At 40.5% G+C, this 18,700-nt stretch overlaps 1 protein-coding gene across 5 annotated transcripts in view; it reads left to right on the top strand.

Moving 5' to 3' along the window:
• Nucleotides 1–18,700, top strand: part of STARD13 (StAR related lipid transfer domain containing 13) — a 224,781-nt gene that overhangs the window by 47,121 nt on the left and 158,960 nt on the right. For 2 of the 5 annotated variants that reach the window (XM_061133699.1, XM_061133701.1), the window contains exon 1: nt 11,591–11,884. The exons of 2 other annotated variants lie outside the window; for them this stretch is intronic. In XM_061133699.1, the coding sequence (XP_060989682.1) occupies nt 11,716–11,884 (169 nt within the window). In that variant the 5' untranslated portion in view covers nt 11,591–11,715. Of the gene's footprint in view, nt 1–11,590; nt 11,885–18,700 lie in introns of those variants that run through there. One more of the 5 variants, XM_061133704.1, reaches the window with a different exon arrangement.

Raw genomic sequence — 18,700 nt, forward strand, 5'->3', positions numbered from 1 at the left:
ACGAGCTTTCTGGTTCCAGCATACCATCTTAATAATGATGGGCCTCTCTGTGGGCAGGCTCAGACATTTAAAAAAGAGATACTGTGGAAGATTAATACAAAATTTACCAAAGGATTCATCACAGGATTTCTTTAATGAGCAAGCTTCCCTTTCATATTCAGATGCTAATTTGAGTCAAGATAAAGGAAATATATCCACTCTTGTTTGAGATAAGAAAAGGAGATTAGAAAATTAAATCTGATACAAATGAGGATAGGTCTGTAATAACAGATAAATTCCACTAAGGGACTGAATGATCCATTTTAGAATATAAGCAATTTTTTAAAAAAGAAAAGAAAAATACCCCAAATTAGCAATTACATTAGTTTCAATTAAGGCAAAAATATATAGGTTCTAGAAATATCAGACAGCAAATTAATTAAAATCTCCACAATAATTTTTTAAAGAATTATTAAAAGATGTTTATGAGCATGAAGAAATAGAGGTGGTTGATAACCCAGATGCAGAATGGGTCCCTGAAGAACACTTGGGCCAATGGTGTTAAACTTTTTTACTGAAGGCACAGGAGGCATGTTTACAAAATTTGAGGTTGATTCAAAGCTAATGAAGATACATTTTTTTTTTAATGCCCTTCAGCCTCTCTCTGTGAAGAAACGGTTTCTCACTTCCTCCAAGCTCCCTGGTTTTCACAAGGGGCCTTAAATTGTCCTCTCTTTGGTGCTCAAAGCATATACTTTTGCCCCTAACTGCTGCTGCTAAGTCGCTTCAGTCGTGTCCGACTCTGTGCAACCCCATAGACAGCAGCCCATCTGGCTCCCCCGTCCCTGGGATTCTCCAGGCAAGAACACTGGAGTGGGTTGCCATTTCCTTCTCCAGGCATGAAAGTGAAAAGTGAAAGTGAAGTCGCTCAGTCGTGTCCGACTGTTAGCGACCCCATGGACTGCAGCCTACCAGGCTCCTCCATCCATGGGATTTTCCAGGCAAGAGTACTGGAGTGGGTTGCCATTGCCTTCTCCTTCCCCTAACTAACAAAGCAAAATATGAGTATTTCAGGTTCTTTTGGAGGGGAAAAAAAAATCTTGAATTATCTGCTGTCCAATTCTTATCCAATCCAAGTTGTTGTAGCAACAACAATATTTAAAATGATTGCCTAAAAATATACATTCACTCCTCTAGACATTCTAAATTTTATCTTTGGCAAAATTTAGATAATCATTTATTCAGTTTCTTACTCAATCATTTATTCAGCCAATTGCTACTGATTTTCTCCTATGTGCCAGGCCTTGCGGTGGGGTACATAGAATGCGTGTGAAATAAACATGGTCCAGACACAGCAATCTATCGAGAAGAAGTAATGATAGGTGAACGGGCAAATAACTCAGTGAATACAAATTTAGAAAGTCCTAGTGCTTTCCTTGTAGCTCAGTTGGTAAAGAATCTGCCTGCAAAACCCGGGTTTGATTCCTGGGGTGGGAAGATCCCCTGGAAAAGGAACTGGCAACCTGCTCCAGTATTCTTGCCTAGAGAGTTGCATGGAAAGAGGAGATTGGTGAGCTACAGTCTGTGGGATTGCAAGAGTCGGACACGACTTAGCAACTCAACCACCACCATCACAGAGCCAACAAATGGGGTGCTGCTTCCACTTAGCTAAAGTGAATGGGATGGTGCATCTGAGACTACATCATTTAAGCTGATGCTTGCAAGCTGAGAAGGAGCCAGCAATCGGAAGGACTCCTTGAAGAACATTCCAGGCTGAGGAGCAGCATGTATAGAAAGAAGACTCTAAGGCAGCCAAGTCTAGAGATGGCGAGTGAGGAGACTGTGATGAGGTGGGAGTGGTGAGCTGGGAATAGATCGCACAGGACCTCGTGGGCCAAGTAAGAAGTCCAGAATTTTTTCCAGATAGAGTAGAAAACTTGGAGTACTTTAAGCAGGAAAGTGATGCGATTCAACACATAGCTTAAAAGATCACAGAGGCTAGCATACTAAAATCATGTTTTCTAGGGGGACCCTCCTAGAATTAATTTTCCTAAATAGTGCTTTGCTATCACACTATTATTGACACTGAAGTGTCAGTTAAGAAACCATGAACCATATCCAGTATCACTGAGGATGCCGATTCTTTGTGAGAACCCAGAAAAATTTTCCCTGGTAGGGTGGTTAGAGTTCCTCAATACCTGGTAATCTATGCTTATCTTGAATAACTGCCCTGTTTTTATATTATGGAAATATTAAATCTCATAATTGATCTCATTTCCTTTTTGTGTTGTCTGTTAGGAATCTTAAGCCACATTTTCAGCCGCCTCCTGCAAGTAACAGGGTTGTGTGACTTGTGTGTCTGTAAACTTGGTTTTCTTAATGTTTCCACCTTTCCTTCACCTTTTTCCAAGCACACTTAACTGTTCATTTTATACTTTTAGAATGTAGGTATTTTCACTAGCTACCTTAAAGAACAAGGCAGGATTAAACTGTTGGATTAAACCATTCAATATGATGGTAATCCAAGTCTATACCCCAACCAGTAATGCTGAAGAAGCTGAAGTTGAATGGTTCTATGAAGACCTACAAGACCTTCTAGAACTAACACCCAAAAAAGATGTCCTTTTCATTATAGGAGACTGGAATGCAAAGTAGGAAGTTAAGAAATACCTGGAGTAACAGGCAAATTTGGCCTTGGGATACAGAATGAAGCAGGGCAAAGGCTCATAGAGTTTTGCCAAGAGAATGCACTGGTCATAGCAAACACCCTATTCCAACAACACAAGAGAAAACGCTACACATGGACATCACCAGATGATCCATACCAAAATCAGATTGATTATATTCTTTGCAGCCAAAGATGGAGAAACTCTATAGAGTCAGCAAAAACAAGACTGAGAGCTGACTGTGGCTCAGATCACGAACTCCTTATTGCCAAGTTCAGACTTCAATTGAAGAAAGTAGGGAAAACCACTAGACCATTCAAGTATGACCTAAATCAAATCCCTTATGATTATACAGTGGAAATGAGAAATAGATTCAAGGGACTAGATCTGATAGACAGAGTGCCTGATGAACTATGGATGGAGGTTCATGACATTGTATAGGAAACAGGGATCAAGAACATCCCCAAGAAAAAGAAATGCAAAGCTGTCTGAGGAGACCTTACAAATAGCTGTGAAAAGAACAGAAGCGAAAAGCAAAGGAGAAAAGGAAAGATATACCCATTTGAATGCAGAGTTCCAAAGAATAACAAGGAGAAATAAAAAAGCCTTCCTCAGTGATCAGTGAAAAAAATAGAGGAAAACAATAGGATGGGAAAGATTAGAGATCTCTTCAAGAAAATTAGAGATACCACGGGAACATTTCATGTAAAGATGGGCACAATAAAGGACAGAAATGGTATGGACCTAACAAAAGCAGAAGATATTAGGATGAGATGGCAAGAATACATGCAAGAACTATACAAAAAGATCTCCATGACCCAGATAATCATGATGGTGTGATCACTCACCTAGAGCCAGACATCCTGGAACGTGAAGTCAAGTGGGCCTTAGGAAGCATCACTACCAACAAAGCTAGTGGAGGTGATGGAATTCCACTTAAGCTATTTCAAATGCTAAAAGATGATGCTGTGAAAGTGCTGCACTCAATATGCCAGCAAATTTGGAAAACTCAGCAGTGGCCACAGGACTGGAAAAGTCAGTTTTCATTCCAATCCCAAAGAAAGGCAATGCCAAAGAATGCTCAAACCATTGCACAATCGCATTCATCTCACATGCTAGTAAAGTAATGCTCAAAATTCTTCAAGCCAGGCTTCAACAGTACATCAACTATGAAGTTCCAGATGTTCAAGCTGGATTTAGAAAAGGCAGAGGAACCAGAGATCAAATTGCCAACATCTGTTGGATTATCAGAAAAGCAAGAGAGTTCCAGAAAAACATCTACTTCTGCTTTATTGACTATGCCAAAGCCTTTGACTGTGTGGATCACAACAAACTGTGGAAAATTCTTACCAAAGAGTTGGCAATACCAGACCACCTGACCTGCCTCTTGAGAAATCTGTATGCAGGTCAGGAAGCAACAGTTAGAACTAGACATGGAACAACAGACTGGTTCCAAATAGGAAAAGGAGTATGTCAAGGCTGTATATTGTCACCCTGCTTATTTAACTTATATGCAGAGTACATCATGAGAAATGCTGGGCTGGATGAAGCACAAACTGGAATCAAGGTTGCAGGGAGAAATATCAATCACCTCAAATATGCAGATGACACCACTCTTATGGCAGAAAGTGAAGAAGAACTAAAGAGCCTCTTGATGAAAGTGAAAGAGGAGAGTGAAAAAGTTGGCGTAAGGCTCAACATTCAGAAAACTAAGATCATGGAATCTGGTCCCATTACTTTATGGCAAATAGATGTGGAAACAGTGACAGACTTTATTTTTTTTTTGGCTCCAAAATCACTGCAGATGGTGACTGCAACCATGAAATTAAAAGAAACTTACTCCTTGAAAGAAAAGTTATGACCAACCCAGACAGCATATTGAAAAGCAGAGACATTACTTTGCCAACAAAGGTCCATCTAGTCAAAGCAATGGTTTTTCCAATAGTCATGTATGGATGTGAGAGTTGGACTATAAAGAAAGCTGAGTGCTGAAGAATTGATGCTTTTGAACTGTGGTGTTGGAGAAGACTCTTGAGAGTCCCTTGGACTGCAAGGAGATCCAACCAGTCAATCCTAAAGGAAATCAGTCCTGAATATTCATAGGAAGGACTAATGTTGAAGCTGAAACTCCAATACTTTGGCCACCTGATGCGAAGAACTGACTCCTTTGAAAAGATCCTTGATGCTGGGAATGATTGAAGGGAGGAGGAGAAGGGTATGACAGAGGATGAGATGGCTGGATGGCATCACTGACTCGATGGACATGAGTCTGAGTAAACTCCAGGAGTTGGTGATGGACAGGGAGGCCTGGTGTGCTGCAGTCCATGGGCTCTCAGAGTTGGAGACGCCTGAGCGATTGAACTGAACTGAACTGAAAACTGTTGGAAGAGAAAATCAGGAGTTAAAAATATCTCAATAATTCCTTGGGGCTTCACAGGTGACACTGGTGGTAAAGAATCCGGCTGCCAATGTCAGAAACGCAAGAGATGAGGGTTTGATTCTGGGGTCAGGAAGATTCCCCTGGAGGAGGAGATGGCAGCCCACTCCAGTATTCTTGCCTGGAAAATTTGGCAGACAGAGGAGCCTGGCCATCTACAGTCCATGGTGTTGCAGAGTCGAATATGATTTATTGACTAAACAACAACACAATAGTAATTTTAATAAGCTAAAAACCTGCTCTTAAGTTTGAAAGCTCATTTATTAATTACAGGATAGAGAACACTCATTTAACAACAGATCTTCTGAAAACACAGAAACACCACTTATTTTGACTCTAACGTAGTCTGAGGTGATAGAGATAGCACTTAGCACTTAACATTCGTATAATAGTGAGATTTTTTTTTTTTCTCTTCCCTGCCAGACTGTCCCTTGAGACAAGGACAAATACATCGCATTCACCATTGTATCTTTCATACTTACTGCAGTGCTGTGCAGGCATTAATTAATTAATTCACATTAATTCCATGCTGAGTTAATGATTGAGTAAGTATAGATTAAAAAAATAAAACCTCTCATTATCTCAGACCGGATCAACAAGAGTGCAATCCCCTGAAAGCAGGAGGTACCCACACACTGTGCCATATACTATTCTGCTTGGCCAGGTCTAAAGCTTAAGTTTAGGGTAAGAACAGTATTTTTAAAGAGATACTGAGAGACTGGAGCAGATCCAAAAGACAGCAATCAGCTTGCTAAATAGTTAGAAGTTGTGTGGTTTGATGGAATATGTTTAACCTATGAAAGGAGAGTCTTATAAGAGGTTGGTTTTCTAAAAATATCTGAAGAACAGGCACATGGAAGAAGGAATAGATTTGTCCTAATTCCAAATGACAGAATTAGATCCAATGGATTGAAATTATAAGCAAAAACTTTCTTAAACAGCTCGTAGTCCTCAGTGAGGTAATATACTTCACATTTGTTGGGTAGAGCATTCATTCATTGATCTGACCATGACTTGTATAGTAATTGGGTGGTTGGATTGGAAAATTTTTAATAGCTTTTCCAAACCCAAGATATGTGAATAATAGTTGAAATGAACAAATGGACTCCATATTAGCATGTAACAATCTAATCTAATCTAGTCACATAACCAATATTTACAGGTATTAACATGACTGTTAATACTAAAGTTTTTGCATTAGTCATGAAACTGTTTCTGAAGGCAGTAGGTTTTGACAGGGTGAAAGAGTAGGAAATCACACAGTTCCAGATCTTTGAAACAACTTATAAAAGTGAAAGAATTTTGGTTTGGCTGGAATGGATGGGTGTAGGCAGTGAGCCCAGGACAAATCAGGCCAAATCACTGGCCATATGAACTAGATCTGATGGCTGGATCCCCAGGGGATGGAATGAGAGCAGAGAATGCACTCTGAAAGGCCTACAGAGATGAAGTTAACTAAAGAGAGCAACGAGGGCTGAGACAAAAATAAAAGGAAATCCATTACCACCCAGAAGTTTTTGCAGTAAGATCTGGACTCCATGTGGGAGACAAGGCCTAGAGGTGGGAAAACTGAATCAGGAGAGAATGAAAGGTTTTGGGCATGGTTCTGGTCATGGCTGTGTGTTAATATCCCTGGCTTGCCTGCATTGGTCAGCGGGCATGTGGTGTATGCATACCGGAAAGGTTTATTGACAAAGAATGGGGCACATGCATCACAAATCAACTGGTAGAAATTCTTGAAATGAGCCTGAGGGCCCACAGGAAGCTTTGACATGAAACCACAACCTTTGGATTCAAGTAGTTTAAAAAGCAACCCTCCAGATTGGTTCTTCTTTCTTTCCACCAACCACTTGTATCTCAAACATTTTCCTACTTGGCAGAACTGCCTTGGCGCCCTCTGAACAGGCTGATGAGGAGGCTGGAATGTGCGTGAAGGAACAGAAGGAGAAGCAGACAGATGAAAGCACAGTGAGACATTCCTGGCTTCTGTAAAAGCGCTCCTCACTTTCTGCCACATGTACACAAAATTCCGTTGAGCGCTAATCTGGGATCATCTATCAAAAGACTTAAAATTTTTAAATACCAAAAGTTTTGTTTAGAGGTCAAATTTCAGAGTTTTGGCTGTGTTTGGAGTGTTTGCCTTAGGAAGAAATGCCATCGAAGAGGCCAGCCAATATGCAGAGTTAGCCTTGAAGACGAGTGGAAAGCAGAGGGCTAACAGCCTACCCTCCAGAAGAGGAGCTGTTGAACAGAGAGGCCATCAGGCTGCCTCTTCACTGTAGGATTGGGGAAGGAATGGGCGGGCCTCCAGCTCTCAGTCTGAAGTTACTCCAGAGGTGGCCCATAGTTCTCACTGGTTTAATTAAAGGCTCTGGGCTGTGTATATTATTCTAATGACACCTTGATCTCAACCACCTCAAGAATTTAGCTACCCTATACCCATATTTCCATCACATACCATTAAATAGGATTAAGATGATTTTCAGTATATTCTTCCTAAAATTTTCTCCCTTATCCAATTTCCCCAGCACCCTTTTAGTGCCACAGTTTTCCCTTTCCTGTCCCTCATGTGTAATAGTGGAAAGAGTTAAAATATCATCAGCTTAGAGATACACAGAGGCTCTACACTTGGTCGCTGTATCACCTGGGACCTTTGTTCACCTCTGAGTCTTAATTTCCTTTTCCACAAAATTATATTAATAGGATAGCACTGAGAGTTTCCATGGAGATTAATTAAAAATGTGACATGTAAATGGCATAAGGTTTAGCACCCAGTAGGTGCTTAGCTTTGTTAGCCACTCCCCCTCTTCCATTCCCCTATTCACTGCTCTTGTTGGTTCCCAATATTGATCTGTTTATCCCATCCCTGAATAGTCTGAGTGAAGATTGTTCTTAATAACCAAATTAGGAAAGAGGAAAAGTAGGTGAAAACTAAAAACTAGTACCATCCATTTTCCTCACTTTTGAAGGAATTGGAAAGGAGGAAATCCAGCATCCTGGGTTTTCAGCACTCTCTCCTTCTCTGATTCCTTTGGTCCTCATCCACTCACTCACCAGTGAAGAGGAAGACCTCTGTCCACAAGATGCATGGAGGACATTTCAGCCCAGGGAAAATTATCAGCAGTTTCTTGATTTTACATTTACAACAAGCAGAACTGCCCACCCAGTGGTGATTCTTCTGACACCGGGGCCAAATGATAAAAGAATTCATTGAAAGAGCTTAGGATTCATAGCAATACATTAGCATAAAACAAGACATTAATGATTCTAATGAGAAAATAATGTTACTTACCTGCCTTAAATATGGTATTCTGAAACACACAAAATGTGTGTTGTATGAGCCTGAGGGCCCACAGGAAGCTTTGACATGAAACCACAACCTTTGGATTCAAGTAGTTTAAAAAGCAACCCTCCAGATTGGTTCTTCTTTCTTTCCACCAACCACTTGTATCTCAAACATTTTCCTACTTGGCATGGTGAGCAGTTGTGTAGATTTATAGATACTACTCTAACCAATTGGCTTCGGCAGCAGTAAAGAATCTGCCTGACAATGCAAGAGATGTAGGAGACAGAAATTCAATCTCTGGATTTGGAAGATCCCCTGGAGGAGGAAATGGCAACCCACTCCAGTATTCTGACCGGGAAAATCCCATGGACAGAGGAGCCTGGTGGGCCACAGTCCATATGGTCACAATGAGTCAGAAACGACTGAGAGACTGAACATACACACACTTTAACCGTAAAAAATACGTTGGATGTGACACAGGAAGACAAAGATGTTATACATGATCCTTCATAGATCCCTTTATTAAAACTCAGACTGAGTTTTAGAGAAATTAGGCTGTCTTCTAAGTTGTCTTTCTTTTAATCAGGGAATTCAGGTTCCTTTTTTCCTCTAATTTGCATTCAATTCCTCTTCTTCATTGCCATCTCCTATGAAATACTATGTTTCACATTTTGTATCTGTTTACATATATCAAAGACTACGTATTTATGATCTTGATGTTTTCAGAACAAAACACTTCAGGACTTTGAGTATTCATGTGTTCATTATTGTACAAAGGAAGCATTGTGATTTTTTTAAATGGTAACCTGGCCAAGATACACTGAGGTGCTTTAGTAAGAATCATTCCTATTTATTTTTAAAATGCAGCCACATCAGTATTAAACTACAAGGTTGGCACTGGGAATGGTCAGTCTTTCTTTAAGTGTTATCCACAGCTAAAAAGCAACTGTATATCACTTCCTGTGCTTCCTTCCCTTTGCTTGGTTTTCCAGACATATCCAAGGTTTGCAAGGTCCTTTCTTCTTGCTCTCTCTAGTCTTCTATACTCTCCCATTGAAAAGTAATAACTGGCAGGTATTTACAGCAGGGGTGTCCTCAGCACTAGACTATCAAACCAAAAGGTGTACATAAGGTGGCTGATATCTTCATCTCCATCAGACAGAAGAAGCCAGTGCTGGATCTGAGCTGGGAGAGTGGACCTCTGGAGTATCTAATATTGCAGTGGAGTGCTAAGCCTTTCTGCCATGCATGCCCAGGCTTCCTGCATACGGGGCACTAGATATTAGATCCCTTTCACTGTCCACAAAAGATCCCCTGGAATAGAAAAACTCTGATCAAATCCTAAATAAAAACGGAAAAAGAACACCATGACCCATGAGAGCTTCCTTTTCTTTCCTGTATCAATGCTGACTTGAAAACCTGACCCTTACCTCCTCTTTGCATGATTATCAGAAGAGGTTCACAATTGCCATGAGAGAGAATATATTCCAGTGAAGGTCCTAGGGATCTATATTAAGGTGTTCATTTACCTAATAGGGCTTCCCTGGTGTCTCAGACTGTAAAGAATCCGCCTGCAATGTGAGAGACCTGAGTTCAATCTGATCCCTAGGTTGGGAAGATCCCCTGGAACAGTAATACCCACTCCAGTATTCTTGCCTGGAGAATTCCACGGACAGAGGAGCCTGGCAGGCTACAGTCCATGGGGTGACAAAGAGTCAGACACAACTGAGTGACTTTCACTTTTACCTAGGAAGATATTTATGTGAAATGAGCTGCTTCCCAGAATTGCAGAAGGTTCCACAGGGAAAGATGTTAGGTCTGACACACACAGTAAGAATCAAGGCCCTAATTTAAGCCCCGTTGAACTTTCAATTGAGAGTTTTTCATTATTAGGATTTGAAATCCCAGGCCAGGCTATATTTAAGTCAGCCAACTATAAGAACAACTTGGCCATATGCCTCTTTTTCAAAGAACTTTATTCCTTCAGCCCCAGGCTCAGAATTTGGTAACATGTTTTCTATGGATTTTTTTTTCCTCTTCACATCAAACAATATTAAAGAGAAAAATATAGAGGGAAAAACGCTAATTATTCCCATATGTATACTCTGATACGGCCAGGTGGAATTACTGGCAGTTTCCTTAAACACACACTCTGGTTCCAGATCTCTACACATGTGGGCACAGACCCTCCTCAGCCTCTGCCTGTCAGAATCCCACCCATTTTTTTTTTTTTTCAAATCCCACCCAAAGGTCTCTTTCTCTGTGTGGCCAGCTCTCATCACCTCAGTCAAAAATAATACTGCTTCCTCTAATGTCTTCTTGTGTCTTCTTGTGTCTTCTTGTGTCCTCTTGCTTCCTCTAATGTCTTCTTGTGTCCTCTTGTGTCTTCTTGAGGCCCCTTTCCCGTAAGGCCTGTATTAGCCCTTCTGCATAACTTCTCTATTGATCCCAAGCAGCTTGGTGACAGCAGCTTTGCATGAATCTGCATTTTTACAATGATTCCTGGCAGTGTCTTAAATGTGAGAGGTACTTTCAAAATATCAATATTTTGCCTCTGGGTGGTTAAAAATTGGGGAAGTGGAAAATTTAAAGGGGTAGATATTCAACAAAGACGCTGACCTCTGCCTGTCTCCTCCGTAAGAGCTCAACCTCCCATGCCGAGGGTCAGGGGCCTGGAGTGTGTTTACTCAGGGCGTTAAAGCACTTCAAGTTTACTCTTCACTGGAAAAACTTTATTTATTTCTTTGTAATGAAGGGTGGCAATTTATACTCAGAGCTTTATGCTTATGTGAAGCGGCTTTTCACGTACGTCGTTTGTCACACCCAGATCTTCTACCCGGCTGGGCTGCAGCTGCCCTGGAGAAGGCGAGCGTGCTTTCCCTAACCTTTACCACCAGAAAGATTTTTCCCGTGCCCAGGCATTGTTTTCCTTCTGCTGCCGTTTTCTCCTCCCTGTCTCTTTTCCTTTGAACTCCCAGTGAGGGCCGCTTCTCCGGGCTTCGTCAGCGCGGAGGCAGGGCAAGGCCACAGGGCAGGGCCGTGCTCGCGTGGGCTTCCCCGCCGCGCCGCTCTCGGCTCTGCGGGACCTGCCTCTCCCGGGCGCGCGGCCGGGCGCGCCCCGTCCCGTCTCCTGCCTCCCTCCGATTGGGTCTGCGAGGTCACGTGGGAGCCGAGGGCTGGAATTCTGAGTTGTGGCTCCTGGCACTCCTTTTTTTCTTTTTTTTTTTTAAAAATCGCTGGGTCTGTTGAGCTCTGCCGGGCTGGGTGCCTCGCTCAGTGACTGAGGCTGGAGGCAGACGGAAACCGCCACAAGGGCAGACTGAGGGGGCAGAAGAAAGTCTGCCGGGATGTTGAGTCAGGGACCCCGGACCCCAGCTTCAGGTTGCTACTATCTAAATGCCATGACACCTGAGGGCCAGGAGATGTATTTGCGATTTGATCAGACTACGAGACGCTCTCCTTACAGGATGAGCCGGATTCTAGCACGCCATCAGCTAGTGACTAAAATTCAACAAGGTGAGTCGCTGGTAGCGGAAGGCTGTTGCTAATTCTGATTTCTGTGGGCTCTCTTTAATGCTAACCCCGTTTTTAAAAATGACTGTTTTCACTTTACAATACATGGATTTCTATGCCACGCCGCGCATACCTTTCAGAAATGCTGCCGTTTTAAGCAAACAGTGACAGCGCTTAGCTGCCACATAACTCAACGGTAAAGTCCACAGAAAACTTCAGGACGGGACAGTGAACCATCAGTTTCCGAGACTCAATGTGTGTCTACAGAACAAATGAGACAGGTTTCCTCAGTACGGATTTTAGGAGCTTTTCAGCAGGTTCCTCACGCTCTGTCACATTTAAAACTTGGACACTTGTTTATTTAATTGGGAGAGGGGGAAGAACTAACTTCCACCCTGCCAAGATTCTTTAGAACACTGTTAGTGACAGGAGAAAGTTAAAATTCTATTCTTAAGGCCTTTGGGCTGACAACCAAAGTCACATTCTCTGCCTGTTTGTACGTTTATGTCAGCAGTTGCCACTGATTTGTTGATATTGTTCTTCTAGTAAAAAATAAAAGTGTCTGCTAACCTCAAAACAAATCTTGTGACAGAAGCACCAGCTTTGTAAGGCAGACAGGAGAGGATACTGATTACAAGCTGCTAGGTGTCCCTTTTTATTCTCAAGGCGGATGGGGGGAGATCACTAAAGCTCTTTATGCTCCAGAAATAGTTTAAAAGGTGCTGTTTATCTTAGGATAGGTTTGTGTAGAGTAGAAAGATGAGCATTCCTAAGAAACTTCAGTTGCCCATTTAAAAGACATACACACATACCTACACATATACAATATGTTTATGAAGTTTATAACCAGCCCCTTGCAGACTAACTAAATAGCTAAATTATTATATTGGTGATACATAAATTGACCAGGATTTTCTAGAGCCATTACAAAAATACAACTTCCACTTAAATGAGTTTAAGATTATATTGAATTTTAGAGGGGAAGCTGGGGTTCGTAATCATGAAAATCTTATTGTAATGTTTCCAAAAGGAACAATATGTATTCTAGTGAGCAGCATTTGATGAGATTGTTTCCTTGGAAATTAGGATTTGTTTTTAAAGGTTCAGGAACTGGTTATGTGTGAAGGATACTGGTCCTACATACCGGTCTGATTTCAGGAAGGATATTATGTCATTCCATAAACTCTGTGTGCAGGTCTTGGTTGAATAGAAACAAAAGTAATCATTTCCCTGTGGCTTGATTTAAAAATACACTAGGCTTAGAATAAAAGCCAGCTCCATTTTAGTTTTAGAGATTTCTAACAATAGTGCTTTACCAGACATCATCATCATTATGGACATAGGGGCTCAGTAAATGTTTGGTGACAGTTTGATGGCTTATATAGTCTGTGCTCTGTAAATGTTCCTCAGCATGCTCATAAAGTGTGTTATGTTAGAAACATTGCATACAAATAGTTTGAAATATCTTTGTCAATCTCCTTAAAGAAGTTATAGTGATTTATTTCATAAAAAATTATTCATGTTCTTTCTGGAATGAAGATTATTTTTCCAGTAAGGACTTGAGATGTTATGAACACATGTATGATCATTGAAAGTGTATTCTGTGTCAGTGTTTCATTTTGTCTAATTAGAAAATTTGAGCATTCTTACCTTTTTTTTAATATTGGGCAATGGAATATTTGAAGCTAATGAATGCCTAAAAATTAAGTGACAGGATCATAGGTAAAGCATGCAAGAATTCCAGCAGTCCAATGATTAGGAGCTTGTTATTTGTTAATAATGAGTTAGATGGTGAGTTAATAATACAATGTGAAATTGTATCTTAAGACTTTGAGAAAGCAGAAGCAAAACGATTTTACTGGGTTTACTGTATGAATACATTGGTTTCCTGTAATAGTAGAGAATATTGACTGAACATTTATAATATATCATGTTCTGCTCTGAGGGTTTTATATTATGTATTTCAATTCATTTTATCCTCAAAAAGTACATCCTTGTAGGTGAGTACTATTATTATACCCATTTTAAAGGTGAGAAAACAGAAGTACATAGAGTTTAAATAATTTCTCCAAAGTTACATAGTAAGAACTGGTATTTGAATGTATCTGTAGAGACCATGCTCAATCATACTCTAAACCATTTTTTAGTTTTTATAGTGAGGGTTAAACTACTGAACCTGTGGTTGATTTCTGAATTGTATATTTCAATCTTTTCTACTCAGGATATAGCACTGAACCATATTATAGAATCATCACGAGATTTCCAGTCAGGTCTTATTTCTCTGGTGGAACAAAGTGCTCTGTGTTTTACCTTCCTCGAGCAGTTAGTACCCAATAGTACATGACGTCTGGTTATTTTACTAATGGCCTACAATCATTCAGTTAAAGCTTATCAAGTGCGTATTAAATTAATAGCATCATGATTTTTTGTAGCTCACTTATTGGTATCTTGAAATGACAGCCACTTCACTAAAATGGTTTTCACTACTCTGCTATAGATATTTCAAGAAAGATTGGGCATTGTATTAATACAATTTGGGGGCATGAAGACATAGTCTTTCATGGCTGTTGGGAACAGTGCAAACAGGAGTAAGTTGCTCCTCTCTGACCTCATTACAATGAGATAATCATTGAATGGCATGGACATGATTCAACAGTAGATCCACTCATGGGAGGGAAAAACAAGGAAGGGAAATAAAGGAATCTTTGATGATGCATAGGATCAGAATGAGTTGCTAAAACCCAGGATGAATCTAAACTTGCTCATCTTAGGGTATGCTCCAAATTATACATGCACCATTTCTCTAGCTGTCTCTTTAGTTCTGGAGTCTTAAGTCCAGTTAAAAAGAGAAGCAATGTTTAAAATAGAGTGTTGTTTTACAGAGTAAAAACTTATCACATAAGTTATACTGCTCATAGTCCTTACCCCACAATCTTGCTGAATCAATGGGGAAATTGTTATAGGGAGAGAGGATGGAAATAATAATGGTCCTTATTTCCCTCACAGGCAGGCACTTGGGATGGACAAGAGGGAGGATGCTAAGGAGGTGGAGGAAGACTATATTAGGCCATGGAAGGGGAGAATGGGGATTTTATGTCATTGCTGCTGCTGCTAAGTCACTTCAGTCGTGTCCGACTCTGTGTGATCCCATAGACGGCAGCCCACCAGGCTCCCCCGTCTCTGGGATTCTCCAGGCAAAAATCCTGGAGTGGGTTGCCATTTCCTTCTCCTTTATGTCATTAGATGGCTACAATTTATTGGCTACATGTGTACTATGCTTAAGTCTATACACATACACCTTACTAGGAAAATTCAAATTGAGGCAGATATATAAATGTGATTACTTGCTTTGTGAAAGAATTCATCATGCTATTAAATGTAAAAAAATATGTTAATGCTTTAAATAGCATGAAATGGACCTGATTGCAATAAAGTCCACTGAACTCTAGAGAAAAAAAGGAGACAGGGATGCAGGCTCTCCTTAGACGCTGTCTCATTCTTTTACTGTGGCAAGTTTCAGACTTTCACTGGGCCTTCATTTCTTGATGAGGAAATGAGATGGTCAGACTGTGATTCTGGTTCTCAGGGTATTTCTGTGGTTGAGGCAGTAACTTCTTGAACTAGAGTGCATAAAGCAGGGAAATTTAAATCCAGAGTGACAAAGCCAAAAGGGAAACAGAGCAGCAATCTAATGTGGAACAGATCAATGACTTCTAATTTTTCTACATCTTGTCAAGGAAATGGTGAAATGGAAATCAGATTTTAATTCTACTTCTGATGCTAATTAATTGTGTGATCTGGGGAAAGTAACAACTTCTCTGGGCCATTCTTTTCTTCTTGCATAAAATGAAAGAGTTTGAATTAAGTAAGCACGAAGTTCCCATTGTCTCTAAAATTCTAGGATTCTGTGATCACAGGTTATTACTTTAAGAGAAAGATGACGCTTATTTACATTTTCCGTATTATGTCATTCAACATCTACCCGGGCATGCTTCTTTGTTACCTGTTTAATGCTCTCATTATCAATTTACTAGTAACATGAGGATGTCCAGTCTTGTGGACTATTTAAATGTCAGTATAAGCTGTAACTGTAAAGGTTAGTTATAACTATAAAAGAACTTGTAAAACCTTTCTTTCTCAGGAGTCCTGGACTGTACCATAGAGTTATTGTAATGCCTGGCCCCTTAAAAGGATTGTAGGGACCAGAGAGTTAATGTAGGTATACCCCCATGCTCACCAAAAAAAACCCTCTTTTCTTGATAGAAAATGTAGAGTGTAGAAATTTCACTAATGGGAGAATTAGTGAAAATTGGACTTGCACTTTCATTGACTTTTTATCTGAGACTATTTTTAGAGATAGCTCCTGAACTCATCTAGAGTGGAATAAACTGCCATTTTTATGTTCACAGAGAATGGAACTGGGCATTAGTGATGTATTCGCTCTCATGCCTCTATCAAGTCAAATGATATCTTGGGGATTTGCCCAACCTAAGTGGTGGCATTGCTTATCCCTGGTGTAAGAAACCTCCACCCATTGAGTAGCATCAGCCAAAATTAAATAATTCTCTGGGTTTTTTTTTTTGGGGGGGAGGGGGGAATTGCCCTTTCTCTGTGCCTAGCATTCTCTTAGTCAACTACTTTCAGAAATAGAGGATGAATACACCCGCAGAAAGACAGATGGAACACAGAAAACAGGGTGAGAATGTGTCAGTCATGTGAGAGTGCTGGTCAAAAGTTCTTAAAAAAAATATTGTCAGAAATTCACATTTCATGAAATCAGAGCCTCTTTCTATTCTGTGCTGGTGGACTGGAGGGCCTGTACAGAAAGGACACTATTTGACTAGAAGTTACAGGAAAATCTGTTAAGTGAATTAAGTCAACTAACTTTGAATAACATTTTAAAAATCATCACATAGTAAAAATGTGAGCAGTCAAGAAATAAGTACTAGAAGGAAATTATCAAAGAGCAATATGCTTGTACACATATAAAACTTGAGAGTTTAACTTTAACCAGATTGTGACTTTCATAGCTGCACTCCACTGAGCTTATTAGTTCTGAACTTATAAACACCCTTCCCAGATGCAGATTTTGTGACATTAGTTTAAGTGAGCAGAAATTCATTGATTCATTTCTTTCCTCATTTCTCCTCCCGCCCCATCCTATAATCAGTGCTTTAATTCTTAGTAAATTTAGGACACTGGTCAACTCTTTTAAAACAAGGTTCCCTATTTCCCTAGCAAGCTAATCATGGCCAATTAGAAGCACAAGTCGGGGGGTGGGGGGGGGGGTGGAGAAAGAAAATCACCAGTAGTGGTCTGAGCAATTGATGGCCCAGACTTACTTAGATAGAAAACAAGTGGGTTTTAGTAAACTTCCTATATAAAGGAAAATGCATGCTTGCTCAGTTGTGTCTGACTCTCTGCGACCCCATGGACTGTAGCCAACCAGGCTTCTCAGTCCATTGGATTCTCCAGGCAAGAATACTGGAATGGGTTGCCATTTCTTCCTCCAGGAAATCTTCCCAACTCAGGGACTGAACCATTGGCAGGCAGGATTCTTTACCATTGAGCCCATATAAGGGAAAATACATTGGTGGAAATTTAGTGGAACAGATGATCATGTGCTCTGTCCCTGCGTCTCATTAGCTGTGAGAATGAGGTGCTGAGACTAGGGAAGAACACACAGAAGATGATCATGCATTGCACACCAGATCTTTGAATGAAATGAGGATCATGTGAAAATCATCTTCTGTCTCCTTAGGGGCAACCTGAATATGATTTTGGTGTGGGTAAAGACATTGTGTCTTAATTTACATTCTACCTCATTTTCTTAAAGGATTTGGGGTAGTTCAGAGAAGATGCAAGTCAGTTTTAAAAAAGATAAATCTGGTGAAAAAGAAAAATGTAGGTCGATTCAGTTCAGTTCAGTTCAGTTGCTCAGTCGCGTCCTACTCTTTGCAACTCCATGGACTGTAGCACGGCAGGCTTCCCTGTCCATCACTAACTCCCGGAGCTTGCTCAAGCTCATGTCCATCGAGTCGGTGATGCCATCCAACCATCTCATCCTCTGTCATACCCTTCTCCTTCTGCCTTCAATCCTTCCCAGCATCAGGATCTTTTCCAGTGAGTCAGTTCTTCACATCGTGTGGCCAAAGTATTGGGGTTTCAGCTTCAGCATCACTCCTTCCAATGAATATTCAGGACTGATTTCCTTTAGGATTGACTGTTTGGATCTCCTTGCTGTCCAAGGGACTCTCAAGAGTCTTCTCCAGCATCACAGTTCAAAAGCATCAATCCTCAGCATTCAGCTTTCTTTATGGTCCAACTCTCACATTCATACATGACTACTGAAAAAACCATAACTTAGACTAGGTGGACCTTTGTTGGTAAAATAATGTCTCTGCTTTTTAATATGTTATCTAGGTTGGTCATAGCTTTTCTTCCAAGGAGTAAGCTTCTATTAATTTCATGGCTGTGATTACCATCTGCAGTGATTTTGGAGCCCAAGAAAATTAAGTCTGTCACTGTTTTCATTGTTTCCCCATCTGTTTGCCATGAAGTGATGGGACCAGAGGCCATGATTTTCGTTTTTTGAATGTTGAGTTTTAAGTAGGTCAATTAACAAGATAAAAAGAGATATATAGAGATATTATATAAAAATTTATAATGTAAGGCCCTGAATAATTATTAAAAGCATGCTGCAGGTTTAGGTTGAGCCTTCCTAATCTAAGAAAAGAGGAAAACATGATCAGGGAAGATTTGCCATGTCCATAAGGTAAAAACATAGCAGTACAGCTTTCCCTGGGACTTGATACACAG

The sequence above is a fragment of the Dama dama genome, chromosome 30 (assembly GCF_033118175.1).
Source record: "Dama dama isolate Ldn47 chromosome 30, ASM3311817v1, whole genome shotgun sequence".
Classification (NCBI taxonomy): domain Eukaryota; kingdom Metazoa; phylum Chordata; class Mammalia; order Artiodactyla; family Cervidae; genus Dama; species Dama dama.